Below are 17,307 nucleotides of genomic sequence, written 5' to 3' on the forward strand. Positions count from 1 at the left end.
AGCCCTCAGATCTTGTTTGGTCTTCGTTTTGATCCCTAAATAACTTTTCAGTATTTATACTTTCATACCCCGAATTTTAATTCGTTTTTAGCCATGTTCTAAATCTATTTAATTCATTTATTAACCCTTTTTTATGTTTCATTCATATGTTATTTCAAATATTTTATATGCTATTTATTTACATCTATTCTAATTTTTTTTAATATACTGTTTATTCAAATTATTATTATTTATTCTAACTTGCTTTATGTACTGTTTATTCAAAATTGTTTTATTATGTATCTTAAATCACCTTTTATATATATATATATAAATCCACATACTTGTTTCTAAACTATTTTATATGTATTATTTATTTTAGATTCTTTCCCCATATTATACACATATTGCTTTTCGAATCTTGATATATATATATCGTTCCTTTTTTTAAACTGTTTTGTATGTATTATATATATTTTGGCTCTTTTCATATATTATCTATATAGCATTTCAAATTTTTTTTATACATATTATTAAAAAAAATTGTTTTGTATATATATATATATTTTTAAAATCTCTCTTTTACTTTAGATTCTTATTTATTATTTTTAAAATTGACTTATATATTATTTATTTTAAAATTGTTTTATATATCTTATTTTAAGCTCTTTTATTTATTTAAAAATGATTTTATTATTATTTACTTTACGTTTTATATATATTATTTATTTTACACTTTTGTGTATGTATATATATATTATCTATTTTAAAATCACTCATATGAATCTTTTTTAATTTGCTTTGTGTAATATAGATTTTAAAACTCTTTTACATTATTTATTTTAAACTCGCTTTATGTATTATTCATTTTAAATTGTTTCATTATTTACTTTAAAACTATATATATTATCAATTTCAAATTGTTATATCTATTTTATATATATATACTAGTTATTTCTTTGATGTCTTGTATATTACCTATTTTAAAATTTCTTTTACATATACTCTACTTTTAAATTGTTTTGTACATTGTTGATATTAAATTTCTTTTTCACATTATTTATCTTAAATTCATTTATTATCATTTTAAAATTTGTTTTACATTTTATTTATTTTAATTTGCTTTATAATTTTTTAAAATTGTTATATATTATTTAATTCATTGGTCTTTGATTATTAATGTTAGTATTTAAATGATGCATGTTGTGAGATTATTGCCATTGCATGTACTATGATTCGTTTATTTGTATTTTCATATTATTGTCATTTACTTGTGTAATATTTTTATTCATGTATCATCGCTCCATGTCACACTATACTTTTATTTCATATCATCACCCCATGAATCAGGCCTCGTTACATTCATCCAATAAATTGTTTTATCTTTAATCCAAACGAATAACGTACTTTATCAAACATTATACTCGCTATATTTAAAAAAACAAAAATTTCAAAATAAGGCAATGTTTCGCGTTTTGGAACATCGAGGAATTATGCCCTAACTTATGGGGTTTCGGTTCTCTCGTTGATTCTAAATAGCCAAATATCCCTTTAAGTTTTAAAATACATGGATTTTCAATTAAAATTAAAGATAAACTTACGCTTGGGAGTTCATGGTATTGTGTCCTAACTTACGGGATGTGATACTCTGATATCTCGAGACGAGGAAATCTTTAGCAATCTTTTTGATCTAATTCAAGCATTTTTTAAAATTGACGTTAATAAAAAAGGATCGTATTTTAAATTCATTTCTCGATTTTCAAATTTCGACTTTAGGACGATAACTAATCAATTTGGTACCAATTTTGGGCGTGACGAGGGTGCTCATCCTTCCTCGCACGTAACCGACTCTCGAACCCATTCTCTTGAGTTTTGTAGACCAAAAACACCGTTTTAATAAACTAAAACGTTTTATTAAAGCAAAGGTGATCCGATCACACCTAATAAAGATTGGTGGCGACTCCCGTTTTAATTTTCATTTTCAAATAAAGTCGACTCCCGTTTTCAAAAAAATGGTTTTGACACAAGCCATCGAGTTCCTCGAACTATCATTCGCTTCCAAGCTTGACTCAGTCTTCACAGTTACTCGCTCTCCACAAATCCTCTTCTATCTCTATCAACGAGCTTTTCCACCTTTCTTGGGACTTCCTCCAACCAGTACATGGGGTAGTCATTCTTCTTGCCTTCTATCGCCATTCCATGCACTGACACATTCGTCGCATGGGGTACAAACCTGAACTATAAACTTCTAAAATTGGGTGTTCTTTCCTTAATCTCTATTCCTCTTCTGCAGCATTTATACTCTTGATAACGGTTAAAGCATCTCCTTCGATACAAACCTCACGAAAACCTAACTTCTATACAATGGTAACCGCCTGTAAGTATGCTCAAGCCTCTGTCATTGTTGAATCCAAAATATTCTCCCACAGATAGGTACAGGACACCATTACCATTCCTACCTTGTCACGTGCTATAATACACGAGCTTGAAATGCATAACTGGTGATTATAAAAAGCATCAAAATTAAATTTTATAACCTCCACCTCGTGTGGCTCCCAAACAAAAATGCTTGGATTATCCAAGGTAATCGACAGCTTGCCCAACTACTCAATTTCTAGGTTATTGCATTTATAAACCCCACTATATCTTGAACTCGTTCCCTAATCCCCTCATGATAAATTTTGTTCCTATTATATCATAAAGCCCAAAAAGAAATGGCTAAAATTATGCATACCACCATATTACTGTTTATAAATTCCACCGCTAACCAATGTTTCCAATTGTGTTCCATGTTGGTTGTTGAGAAAACCACGCCTACTCCCCAAGACTTGCCTCGAGAAGACACAATCTCGAAACAAATGGAACGTCATCTCCTCCTTCTTCTTATAAACCGGGCAAAGTGTGTTCACAGCAAGGTTACATGACTTCAGCATATACAACGTAGGCACAAATTCATTTGCTACCTTCCAGCATTGTATACGGATTTTGCTAGGAATATTTAGGCTCCACAATCTTTTGTAAAAATTAGATAGATTCATCGATTGTGAATTATTATTACCTCCCATCAGATTTTCCTCCTCTATAATGAGCCATCTGTAACCACTTTTTGCTGTAAATTCCCCTGTATTATCTCCCTTCTAAACCGCTCGGTCGTTCTGTGCGCTATTCACTAGTGGAATCAATAACATTTTCTCCAATTGTTCACCACCAAATAAATTCTAAATTACCTTTCTCTCTTCCAGATAAACGTTTCCGCGTCTATTAGATCTGCAACAGTACTATATCTAATGTCAATATTCTAAACATGTACTTTGCCATTTCCAAGACCTAGCAGCCACACATCATTCCAGATGTTCACAACTGTGCCATTCCTAATCCTTCAACCTAAACTTTCTTCTAGCAGCCTACGGGCTCCCCAGATACTTTGTTGGGTATACGAAGGGTAAGATCCCAACCATGCACTCATAAAATCCCCTCATGGGAAATACTTCGCCTTTATTACTCGTGCAAACAAACTATTAGGCTGCGTAAGCAGTTTCCATCCCTGTTTTGCTAAAAGGGGTATATTAAATTTAATAAGCTCCTTAAAACCCAACCCTCCTTACGCTTTAGGAGTTCACAAAGTGCTCCACTTGCACCAATTATACCCTTTCTAGTATTCATATTACGCCACCAAAACTTAATCATCATATTTTCCAACTCACGGCACAAAGAAACAAGCAGCAAGAAACATTGCATAGTATAAATCAGGATAGATTGCGTAAGTAACTTTATGAACACTTCTTTAACCCCCAACGATAAGTTTCGCGAACTCTAGCTATTCATCTTCATAATAAACTTCTTTTTTTAAATCCACAAAAGCATGTTTTTTTTCTACGACCGACCATCGTTGGCAAACTAAGATACATTTCCGGATTATTTGAAATTCACACCCCAAGACTGTTCCTACTTGTTCCCTTACCCCATGTTCCACATTCTCACTGAAATATATGAGAGACTTATCATAATTAACAACCTACCTCGAAACTTCTTCGTACTCAGACACCATTGATTTCATAATATTTTCCCCTTCAACAGAAGCATCGCTAGATAAGATGTTGTCATCAACAAAAAATAATTGAGTAACTGATAAGCTACTCCTGCCCACCCTAGCCCCTTTAATCCTCTTATCCCCTCTAGCCATATTAAGCAGCCTAGAAAAGCCTTCAACATAAAGTATAAACAAATAAGGGCTTAGAGGGTCTCTGTGACAGCCCTAATTTGGCCCTAGTCGGAAAGTGGTTTCATGTGAAAGTGCATGTGTGAAAATCCCATGCTTTGATTCTGCCATTTTTGAGTGAAATTATGAAATAGGACCTATGTGAAAATTTTTGAAAATGCTATAGGCTAATATGTAGTGGCCTAATAAATAGTAGTGCAAAATAGGAGGATTTGCATGTCAAACTCCCCATTTTATGTGTAGTGGCCGGCCATGGTGTTAATGGTAGACAACATGTGCAAATTTTTTTATTGAAGTTATGGCATAAGTATGGCACAAATAATATATGTTATTTTGTGTCATAAAATGTTTAGTAATAGAATAACAAAAAGGAAGAAAATGAAGGTTTTTGTTCATTCTTGTTCATGAAAGTTGAAAATAGAAGAGAAAGGAGAGGAAAAGAGCTCTTGAATGTTCGGTCACTTGGGGAAGAAAAATCCAAGGTAAGTTCATGGTAGTTTGCTTCTATCTTGATGTTCATGAGTTCTTCTTGATTCTACCCTAACTCATGAAGCATATTTTGATTTTTGGTTGTGTTGTGAGCATTCGATCATGAATTAAAATGAAGGAAATGGTTGTTGTTTCATGTCTTTTTGATGAAAAATGGAAGATCGGTGAAGTTGAGCCAAGCAAATGAGCATGCATGTGCCTTAGATGCTAAGGGAAAAATCGGCTAACATGTTGTGTTTTAAAATGATGAAATGAAGATTATGCTTAAGTAAAATTATAGATATGTGATGATTAAAATTATAGATATGTGATGATTGATTGGTGATATGCATGTTTAAATAACATGCATGCAAGGTATGTGTGAAAGAGTGATTTGGTAATAAATCTGTTTGGGACAGCAGCAGTAACGTGATTTTGGAAAATCGCCATAAATTGTGAGAGATGATTTAGAAGTTGAATAAATTATTTAATTAAAGCTTAATGAGTTTAGTTTCTTATAAAACAAACCATGTAAGCAAAAGAGTTTCCGATAATGAGATATTTGAAGTGATGTGGGACAGGGTCAGAATGACTTCTAGATCCTCTGTTCTGTATTTATAAAATCATTATAAATTGTACAAAAATGTTCATAAGATGAAATTTATATTCTTAGACTCCTTAATGAGTCTAGTTTCAAATTAAATAAACGAGAATGTATTTTGAATTCTGTACAATGAGAAATTTGATTCATAGTGAGGAGTGGTTAGATTAGTCAAACAGTGAAACAGGGGAAACTTTAAGAAAAATCTGGTATTGATTGGCCAAACCAAAAATTCTGAAAATTTTATGGATGAAAGATATATTAGTCTATCTTCAGGGAAAATTAACGGCACTTGATTTTGAGTTTCGTAGCTCCAGTTATAAATTATTTAGTGACTGTTGCTCAGGAAGACAGCTTGCAGTGAAATTATGATTATGTGGTAAACATTGACAAAAATTTGTTAATGAGTTGCTTATTGATTTCTTATAAGCTTACTATGATCAGTAGGTGTGAAAGTCGAATATATATATGTATATATTATATTTTGAAAGTGATGCTCGAATAGTCGAATAATGACTAGTTTAAAAGCTTTGAATTTAAGCTCAAGAGCATAGAGGGGCAAAATTCGGATAAGGGAAAAGAGAAAGTAATCGAATAGCCGTTGTAATCGTTCGGCAACATTCAAGGTAAGTTCTTAAGTGTTTAAGCTTGATTCCTTTTTATATGCCCAAGAGTTAAATTAATATGGAAAAGGGAATGTAAATTTTATTTAGTTAATGTGTCGAATATGTAATGATTTAAGGCTATAAGCCGATTATGGCTATTATGCTTAAGTTGAATTGGATTTGGAAATTTGATGCACTAAATGAGTGTTACAATGAATAAACTGTGCCGTATATGTGCTGGTGGAGATATCACGATTTGTGATTATTAAATACCTAAAGGAAACCATGATGTGTATAAAATTATTATTATTAGTCCTTTGTGGTAGCCGAATATGGCTTGGCACTAAAGTGATTAAATGTGAACTTCGATGAGGTAAACTATTAAAAGTGTGGTGCTATAAGACTATGGGCTAATACGATATGTGGATTCGTTCCGTAAAGTAAATTATTAAGGTATGTGATATGTACTTATGCATGTTAAATCGATTGGAATTGAATCATGAATGTGAATTGCGAAGCATAGGTAAAAATGCCTATGACATATATGTGAGTAAGGGTAAAACCATCGTAAATTATCGATAAGGATGGGCTATGTGCGGAACCATCTTATAATTGCTAATTTGAAATGTTGTGTGTGAATTAGTGAGCAATATGTATATATTAGATGAATCGTGACCTTTTGGTTCTACTTGAATTAAGTTGTGCGATAAATAATTTATGTATATGACTTATAGTCGAATGGTCACTATGGGTTAAGTTTGAATGGTGAAATGGATATGTGATATTTATGAATGACTTTTGAACCGAAATGTAAACGATGGTGTTCATATGGAGCTTATACCCGAATGTTGCAAATGACTACGAATGTGATATGTTGAATGAGATGTATTAATATATGATTAAATATGCATGATATTTGATGTGTATTCGGGTTAAATCCCGCAGGCTTCGTGCTGGTATTATATCCGGGATAAATCCCTCAGGCCTAGTGCTGGTTTTATATTCGGGCCTTCGTGCCTAGCAGGCTTAGTGCCGGTGATGTGTATTCGGGCCTTCGTGCCTAGCAGGCTTAGTACCGGTGATGTGTATTCGGGCCTTCATGCCTAGCAGGCTTCGTGCCGGTGATGTGTATTCGGGCCTTCGTGCCTAGCAGGCTTCGTGCCGGTGATGTGTATTCGAGCCTTCATGCCTAGCAGGCTTCGTGTCGGTGATGTGTATTCGGGCCTTCGTGCCTAGCAGGCGTAATACCGGTGAAATGATATGTTATGTGAATTCCGTGTTCCTTGTAAGATAAGGGTTTAGCCGAATGTTAAAGATGAAATGATAGTGTATTGTATCATGCTTATATGGCCTAATGGCAAGTATAACATGTTAGTAAAAATGCAATATGCTTTTATAATCGAATGATAAGTTTGAAATAAACGTGAGTGAAATGTTATGCATAAGCTATCAAATGCTAAGTGTGAAAATGAGATGAAAGAAAAGTGTTTGAGATGTATAATTATATACGTTCGAATGATGTTAGTACTTAATTGATATGAATATGTTATATGGAACTTGTTGACTTGATTATTCGGGCCTTTGAGCTTAGCAAACTATAATGCCGGTGAGATACTATTCGGGCCTTTGAGCCTAGCAGGCTATAATGCCAGTGAACTGATATCGGGCCTCGAGCCTAATAGGCGAAATACCTGTGATTTGAGAAAAGTCAATGACTAAGGTACCTCGTGTTAGGTTGACAAATGAATACATTCAGTACGTTAAGTGGGCCAGGTACGCATTATGTACTCATATGTGAGTTTGATCTGCAATGAATCATAAGCGTGCATTGTGATACATACGTGAATAAATGTTATAACTATATCTATGATCATGATACACCGGGTCAGGGTGTGAAAGTATGTGAAAGTTGTGACAACTCGAATTAGGGCCTAATCGGAATAGTGGTTTCGTGACCACAAATTCGAGATAGAAATAATTGTTTTATAATTATTTTGGGGTTTATAATATGATTTCATGTTTTCGTGAAAATTTCGTGATGAAATTCTATGCATTGAGTGCTTAAGTTGAGATTAGGGGCTAAACCGAATAAATTGTAAAACTCGTGTTTTAGAAGTTTTTAGTATGAAATTGCTTTGGGATATTAACTAGGAGGTCTTAAATAGCAATTTGACCCATTCCTAAGTTATGGACAAAAGTTGGACATGGAGGGAATTTTTCGAAAGTTTAGTAGTAAGGGCATTTTGGTCATTTGTATATTAAATGAAATAAAATGGGAAAAATAACACAAAATTGGTCATCATCTTCACTAGTTGCTGCCGAAATTTTCTCTCCTCCATAGCTAGGGTTTCTTCAACTTTCAAGCTTCATAGTAAGTGATTTCAAGCCCCGTTTTTAATGTTCTTCACATTTTTGAAATCCTCGTAGCTCGGTTTACCTATTTCTACCATTATTTCGAGTTAGGGTTTATGTTTAAAAATTTACCCATGAATGATAGGCATGTATTGTGTTGTTTGATGGTAGAATATGAATGTTTGAAGTTAGGAGAACGATCTTTTCTAAGCGATTTTTAACGAAAACGAGCAAAACGGCATAATCGATAAAAATACCTACTGTTCATAACTAAGTGTTAGAGTGAGAATTTGATGTTTCCATAGAAGAGAAAAATGATCAGTAGGTCATTAAACATAAGAGTAAAGGCTGAAATTAAATTTCCGAGCCTTGGGGCAAAATCATAATTTTGTAAAAGTTAGGGGGCAAAAATGTAATTTTTGCATAATGTGATTTTTGGATTAAAATAAATAGTTTGAGTGTTAAATGAGCTAAATATGTTGTTATAGATCAAGAAAGGCGTGGAATCGACCTCGAACAGGGGAAGGAGAAAGTTTTGGACTAAATTACAAAATTCCCATATTTTGCACCGAGGTAAGTTTGTATGTAAATAATACATTAATTTCATTTAAATTCTTATATTTCAGCCTATTATATATATATACTAGCTGATGTTGAAGTATAAATAGACTATTGGAAGAATGGAAATAAGTAATAAAGAGAGAGATCCCGGTTGAACATTCGGAAAGATCGAATAAAATAGAGGGAGCATAGCTAGGTCACATGTATGGTGCTGAGTGCACATCATGTGTACAAGAAAGCTACGAGATACTATGTAGTAGCTAGGTCACATGTGTGATACGGGATGTATCCCATGTAGACAAGAGAGCTACGTGAGAAATAAATGTAGCTAGGTTGCATGCGTGATTCCAAGTGAAGGACACCATGTAGACAAGAGAGCTACGAGACAAATCAGCTAGGTCGCATGAGTGGTACTAAGTGTTCACTATGTGTACAAGAGAGCCAAATTAAATGAAATATGAAGGTGGGGCTGTGTGCTGAAACCATCAAGTATCGAGGATTAATCCGAATTGTTCAACGGGATGGCTTTGTGGTGACATTGTAGTCATGGGCCTATACTTGTGATGTATGAAATGTGGTGAAAATGATTTGTGATATATATATAAGTTAAAATGAGGTTAGTACACAGAATGTGTGAAAGAGAAAAATTAGCATTAAAACTGTTTTGGACAGTAGCAGTGACGTGATTTTTAAAAATCACCAAAAATAGAAGGAATTTAATTAGAGGTTGAATGAGATGTGAAATTAAATCTTAATGAGTCTATTTTCATATAAAAGAAACAGAGAAAGCAAAGGAATTCTATATTTTGAGATATTTACAATTGTGTGTGACTTGCTCAGGATGACTATGTGATCCCCTGTTCCAACTTTGAAAAATCATTAAAAATTGTACAAAACAAATTAAGAAATATAGTTTATATGCCTAAATTCCTTATTTATTATAGTTTTAAATGAAACAGGTTTCATGGTTATTTGAATTGTGTACTGAGATAAATTCAATTCGTAGTGAACAGAGGTCAGATCAGTTGAGCTGTGTAACAGGGGAAACTTTAACTAATAAACTGTACTAATTGGCTGAACCAAAAATTCTAGAAAAATATTAGTAAGAATTTTTATGAGTCTAGATTCAGGAAAATTTTACGGATTTGAATTTCAAGTTTTTTAACTCGAGTTATGATTTATTTAGTGATCATGACGCATGAGGGACAGCTTGATCAAATCGGAGTAAATAGTAAAATTAAAATATGATATAATTGAGTTATGTTGTAAACATATTAGATTCCTTATTTGTTATTTATATACTTACTTACTAAGTTATAAGCTTACTTTCTTTTCTCTCCTTTGTCTTATAGTGTCATCCAGCTAGCACAGGAGTTAGAGATCGTTGAAGATCCGCCCGCACTATCAATACTCTTGGTATTCGAACTCAACATTTTGAAATATGGCATGTATAGCAGACTTAGTTATTTTGTTACGTGTCATAATTGTCTAGGTTTAAAATACTAATTATAGTATCAAACTAATCATTTTGTACGAAGCCTTTGAAATTGGTTTGCATTGTTAATGGCATATGTTATAATGATTCATGATCAAATTGCACGCCATATTTTTGTTAGGTTTTATTTAATAGTATATACTATAATTTGTTAATACCTCGTACCCTGTTCCGGCGACGAATACGGGTAAGGGGTGTTACAAAAGTATTCGATTTAATTATGTTATACGAATTCAGATTAAGTGTGATAAGAATGCTGAACGTGCATTATGTGTTAGTGTGTATTCGGCCAGATGGCAATATACCTAGAATATGGCCACTTAAGAAATTGAATAATCGAAGTATAATTGCGTTTATTTGTTTGCATTGCTTAAGACTTATTAAGCTTATGAAAGCTTACTCCGTTGTTACATTCCTCTGTTTTATAGATTGTTGACTTCAGTTACCTGCTTGGGTTGGAGTTCGCCGGAGATATTATCACACTGTTGAGCTCACGCTATTGGTGTAAGTAAATCCTAGTATTTCGAGTCTATGGCATGTATAGGGTTTTAATGTTGAGTATGTGATATTATAATTTAGCCAAAGGTGTTGGCTAGTGATGTTTTGGGTCTCGTAAGCCCATATATGGGACAGATTGCATGCGAAAAGAAAAGTTTTAAATTGATTGAAATTTTTCGGCACTGTTTTTGTGTGGTTGACTGAGTTTAAGTCGGGCAACACCTCGAACCCTGTTCTGACGAGAGATACGGGCGAGGGGTGTTACAGTCTATTTGCCTGAACCCTCATGTAGGCCGAAACTCATCTCCCTAAAACTGATTTAACACCACTGAATACGACACACTAGAGAAACACCTCATAACAAGCGAAATTCATGTTTCGTAAAATCCTAGAGCACCCATCACACTTTTCAGGAAACCCGATTCAACTCTGTCATAGACTTTGCTCATATCAAGTTTCAGAGAAAAAGAACTAGCTAAACCCCCTTTTCTTCTTAAAAGAATGTAGAATTTTGTAAGCCACAATTGTATTATCAGTGATTTGCCTTCCTACCACAAACGCCCTCTATGTTTCATCGATACATATACTAAGGACCCCTCGAAATCTATTAACAATCACCTTTGAAATCACTTTGTAAATTACATTATGTAAACTAACGAGTCTAAACTGGCTCATATTCTTTGACGTCACCACTTTTGGAATAAGCACTATGTTTATACGATTCACTTCCTCTACATTGCAAAATATATTTATTACATGATTTTCAATCCACTTAACAAATAATGGGTTATTTATTAATACATGCATATTAAATAATTTTTTCCTTTAAATTATTACATTAATAATCAAATAAGGCGTTAAATATAAGTCTTAGGTAAATATTATTTTTGTAATAGTGAATCTTATAAAAGGAAAACTGTTTTTTGAGTTTTATAATCTGCTCCGCTTTGTCACTCATGAAAAGATTTCCTATAAATATACATAGGGTACTGTTGACGTGAAATTACTTTGAACTACTTCGACATTATATTTTATAATGTTTTTCCATTAAAATTAACTTACGGAACACAGTGAAAAAATATATATAATTACATTATATAAACTAAATGATATTTTAGTTAAAATAATAAAGTTGAAATTTATAGTAATTTTAGTTTAAATTTCATTATATGATTTATGAAAATATAAAAAATACACCTATAATAATATAACTTATTTTCTAAGGTAAAAAGAATGGTAATTTTCCAACTGTGAAAAAATAATTCTCAACTAAGTGAACAAACGAGGCTTTAATTAAAAAAAATGATAATTCCCATTTAAGTAAATAAATGAGGCTTTTACGAAAATGGTGAAATAAAAAATTTAAAATTAGATTTTGGGTTTAATTTTTAATTCCAATTTTATACATAAATTCCTCTTTTATATATAAAAGATGTAAATATAAATAACTAGATTGTCGGCCCCTTTGGATTTCATCGCATATAGGGTTGAGTAAGAAACTAAGAAAATCAATATAATGTTCTTACTACCAAAATGCGATTTAATCCTTTGTTAATCAATATTTATACTATTACTTAATATTAATTTAAATTGATTTCACCGTTTAATTCAAATATGGAGTGTATATATATATCTTAATATAATGTCTTTATTGATCGTTTTATACTTTTACTTCATTATCATCGTTACAATTGAATCCAAACACATATCCTATCACTAATTTTAATTTTATTACTATAATAACTAATTTTACCGTCACTTCTATTTTTAATCTCACCAACGTTAGTTAATCACACTGTTCATCCAAAGGAAACGGGCCAAATTGGCACCATCCAACAAAACTATTGAGGTTTAACTTGTTAAAAAGGTAAAAATCAATAAATCTATACTTAAATTTCAACATTAATTTTTTTTACATAAACTACTATTATTAATAAATAAATAAATGAAAAGGCCACATCGCCAACTCAAGAACTGGTTGCTAAGCCTACAACCACTTGTGAAAAGAATTTTTATAACTCCCGGATGGAACTAATTATTACCGACACACGCTTACATCACAAGTAATCACTATAACTCAAACTTGGGACATGAATTTTAAAGTGAACTCCCCTACCCAATAGCGGGGTCCACTAGTCGATGCAACCTTATTCACTCAAATCTATGTATGCCTATAATAATGTGAAAGAAACAAATTTTTGTACTCAAAAAGTACCTCTCTCAAACATTGTGAAAAGGATTTAAATTGATATTAATTGAAAACTTGATGATTCTGTGGGTTTGTAAAAAAGGAACTTACCTTGGCTTTTTCATTTGGAGAACTCTATTGTACCAAACTGAATGGAGAATCATATGAAATATATCATATTTCACTGGTCTAGGATGCCAAAGAAAATGTTGTTGTGCCTTTTTAACGCTCAGCTGCATCTGCCGATACCTCTCGTCTGGGATTGACAAGAGGATCTTCTTCAAATTAGCAATATCCTTCTCCAAAACGAAGACTGCTAATGAGTCCCAATTCAAAACCTCGAAAAAAGGAGGAACGAAATTGTCAGATATGATAACCGGAACACATTCATAAAATATGGCCTCCACCACGCGTGGACTGTTAACCTCGTAACCTCTAGGACAAATGCAGTACTTGCTCCTCTTCATGTGCTGGGCGTAGTTCAGTTTTCCCTTACCATTATGCATTGTACCAAAGATTTTCATGTCGGGATCTTTGTTTCCCCACTGTTGTAATAGAATTGGCCTTAAATAACCATGCATGCCTCCTGCAAAGAAAGCCAGAATTGATCTCTTCGAAGGAGGTTCACCACCGAGGTCTCGGAGGGGTCTCTGAGGGTTCCGAATGGTGGTCTCAGGAAGAGAGACATCCTTCCCAAAAATATAACCTTCTCTAATGTCGGAATTGCAGAGGGCTCTTATGCAATTGGCCATGTATTCCTTTGTTTCAGATGTTGCCTGAGAAAGTAGAGATTATTAGAAGACAGTATAAGAACAAAATGTTAAACTACCTAACATGTCCTTATACCATGCCTTGAAGGATAAATTAGTCTCTCTATTATACATATCATTTTGAAGCAAAAAGGTAATATTTTATATGGCAGTTAACTTGATCTTAAAAAAAAAAGCGCTCAAGTGTAATGTTTTAAAATTACATGAAATTTTTTTTTAAAAGAAAAACCATAATTCAACATTTGCTATCCTTTTTCATTGTACTATTAAAACACAACAAATCAGCATTTTTTAACGTTCAACCTTATGGTTATTTGCTCAAAATTTTAAATATACGAGGAATATAAGGATTCTAGATAGTTTAACCTAAGAAAAAAACTGAAAATCTAGCAAGAACTTACTACTGAAGAAAAAATCAACAGTTTTATCATGCAAATTGCAACAAAGTAAGAGCTCAAGTGGTTTCAAATTCCAGGAAAAATAGCCAAGTAAAACCCAATAAAGCATTAAAACCATACCCAGTCATGGCAAGCGACCATAAAATGATCAGCTCCTTGAGTTCTGTTCCAGTAAGGATATTTTGCTGCAATCGTGTCCACATAGTTCTTCAAATACTCTACAAGGTTCTGGATACTGTGAGAATCAGGGACATATAATGTCTCTTCCAACATTCTAGAACTAAAAGGTAAGTAAAACAGTTGGGCTTCTCTTGGTTTTTTAGTAACAAAGTTTCTATTAGCTTGCAGTTGTTTCATGAACCATCCTTCAGAGGCATAAATACCCTTGAGAACCGGCTTATGAAATACGGGTTTTTTTCCTTCCTTGTAGATATATACTTTGAGTGTGCTTTCCATCAATTCATAGCTCCTGTAATTTAGGGTGAAAATTGTTTATATATTATGCACTTGAGTAGAAGTAACTAATTTTGTGTTACCACAAAATAATCGAGTTTTTTAATGGAGCGAGCAGAATATACCTTTTGAACATAGAAACATTCCGATAAAGAGGTGCATAAAGTTGCTGATCGATCTCTAAAATAGGTGCTTTCTCAATCTGCGATCTTACATTTAATAGCACTTTGTCTGCTGCTGAAGCCCATCTTGGTGTCTACAAACAAATGGACAGAGAAAAAAGAACATTGAAGTACAGAAACAAATTTATTCCTTGACAAGAATGGAAAACAAGATGTTTGAGCATACCGTGGAATGATACGAAAAACGACTCCAATAAAACAAATTGTTCATATCAGCTATAGTAGTCGGTGCCTCCTTTGTGACAGTCTTATTGTTGTAACTTTCAGGATAGTCTTCAAATTCCTCTGATGAAGACTTCCTACCAGAATTGTTATCATCATCTAATATGGAATCACTATTCTGATCTTTGTCATTTACTTCATAGGTCCCAAAACCATTAGTTGCTTCATTAACAGCACCAGTTTGGTTCAAGCTATCTAGAGTGGCCATGTTATTTTCCTTGCTTAACTCCAAGGATAGACCACCTTCCACCTCTGCTGTAGTCTTATTTTTGGAACTTTCAGCATCATACACTGTAGAATTCTTAATTAAATCTACCAATTCCTTAGTTAAAGACTCTTTTGGAGATTCACTGCCTTCCTCAAATGTAGAAGATTTATGCAAGTCCACATCGGTTTCTGATATAACATCATCATTCGAATCCATGTCCCTTTCTTCAGAGACCTCATTACCATGAACTGTCTCACTACCAGCATATGTTCCATTATACTCCAAACCAATTGAATGAGTCACGTATCGTATTGTCCCATCTGACTCAGTCAATGATGGAGCACTGGCTAAGAAACTACTTTGTCCCTCAACAGAGATCTTACCAGAAGGAACTACCGCCGACAACACATTCTCGCTCGAAAGTTCAAGATACTGGAATGTTATAATCACCATGAACGCACATATAAGCCATATCAATTTCCTCGCATCTAATTGAAACCAAGATTTAAGTTCATGTCCCATTGAGTAACAACTTGACCACTTGTCAGCTCAGTTCCAATGCTAAATGTCATCCCTGCATTATGTTCCTTAGCCCCTGAATTTAGTCATAATGAAAGTCCTTCACCGATTAATGAACCTAACTCAAGCAAAGAGTAAAATGATTCAAAAATCTAATAATCAGCATACATGAACAATTATTGAGCCTATTTTAGCAGTCAATGAATCAAGTAGGAAAAAGAAGTCAACAAATTAGAGAATACAAAAACACCGGTTCATATTTTAAACCATTAAATACAGATCTAACGCCGATTCTTTCATTAATCAAAATCCAGAAAATATAGAGAGAAGTGACGAAGCAACAAGAAATAGAAAAATAAACTAAAACAAGAAAGCGAAAAGAATAATGCTTACGAATTTCGCTCGTCGAACTCGCACTCTTCAGTTAGGTGGAAAAGAATCCAATTAAGAAAATGAAAATTCTAAAATTCAAGAAAATGGAGAAGCAAAGAATCAGAATACTTATAATTGTATATCTGTTTTAGCGGTCAATTAATCAACTAGCAAAAAGAAGTCAACGATGTAGAGTGTACAAATCACCGGTTCATATTTTAAACCATTAAATACAGATCTAACGCCAATTATTTCACTAATCAAAATGCAAATCCAGAAAATACAGAGAGAAGCGAAGAAGCAATCAGGAATACAAAATTCAACTAAAACAAGAAAGTAAAGAAAAAAAATGCTTACGAATTTCGCTCGTCGAACTCTTGCTCTTCGGTTTGGTGGAAAAGAAACTAATGATGAAAGCGAAAAATCTAAAATTCAGGAAAATAAAGAAGCAAGGAATCTTCTCCAAGAGGCGCGCAGTTGTAAAACTAGAGAGATGAAATTCTTCTTCTTCTTTACTCCGTTTTCTTTTTGCTTTTGCTTTTGATGAACTCGTTTTCTTTTTTTTCTACCAAGCAGCCAAACTGTAAAATGTTGAGAATTTGAATGGGAATTTTAAAGCTTCAATGCCTTACAGCTTCCGTGTTACTGAGAAATTAATTTTTTATTGGCTTTACCAATAAGTTGGAAACAAAGAACCTCTCCTGGTCGGCTTTTATTTTTACTCAGGTAAATAATAAATGTTTTTGGACGAGAAAGGACAGTCATTTATTATTATATTTCGTTATTACCGCAGCTACCGATTCCTTTAACATACCATGACTATTTGCTAACTTCATCCATCCATCAATCACCTAGTTACTACATTCTTAATAAAGGAATGACTCATTACTATTGACCCATTCTAGATTGCCCTAAAAAAAATTAAGATTTTTAACTTTTTAGATTCATGATTGAACCATATGTAACATCACATGTGTAATTTCCAAGTATTTTTTTTTCTTTTGTAATTATAAAAATTTGGCTACCAAATGTAATTTTATTTTGGAAAATAAAATCTTAATACCACTCAAGTCTTGCTTCGCAGTTTTATTCTGAACAGGCCTCTTCCCAAATGGCCCATAACTCTGGTGATGTTTTCTATTAATTCCTTTAGAACTCAAATTTGACATGATTTTCTTACTTTTATTAGAAACCCCTATTTCCTTCCTAGAAATCGA

General features: G+C 33.0%; 1 protein-coding gene across 4 annotated transcripts; it reads right to left on the bottom strand.

The window, feature by feature from the left end:
* Positions 1-12,634: 12,634 nt before the first annotated feature.
* On the bottom strand, positions 12,635-16,768 carry LOC107897103 (probable glycosyltransferase At3g07620). 4 transcript variants are annotated; one of them, XM_016822444.2, is made up of 6 exons: positions 16,448-16,768; positions 16,112-16,179; positions 14,936-15,836; positions 14,713-14,843; positions 14,255-14,603; positions 12,635-13,742 (listed from the first exon to the last, which is right to left on the bottom strand). In XM_016822444.2, exons 3-6 carry the CDS (start codon positions 15,719-15,721, stop codon positions 13,074-13,076), a joined length of 1,935 nt encoding a protein of 644 aa, XP_016677933.1. In that variant the 5' UTR covers positions 15,722-15,836; positions 16,112-16,179; positions 16,448-16,768; the 3' UTR covers positions 12,635-13,073. The 4 variants fall into 4 exon arrangements, with proteins under 4 accessions (XP_016677933.1, XP_016677936.1, XP_016677935.1 ...); XM_016822447.2 differs by having other exon boundaries at positions 14,936-15,794; positions 16,448-16,763; XM_016822446.2 differs by lacking the exon at positions 16,112-16,179 and having other exon boundaries at positions 14,936-15,794; positions 16,448-16,763.
* Positions 16,769-17,307: the final 539 nt, after the last annotated feature.

The sequence above is a fragment of the Gossypium hirsutum genome, chromosome A06 (assembly GCF_007990345.1).
Source record: "Gossypium hirsutum isolate 1008001.06 chromosome A06, Gossypium_hirsutum_v2.1, whole genome shotgun sequence".
In the NCBI taxonomy this organism is placed as follows: Eukaryota; Viridiplantae; Streptophyta; class Magnoliopsida; order Malvales; family Malvaceae; genus Gossypium; species Gossypium hirsutum.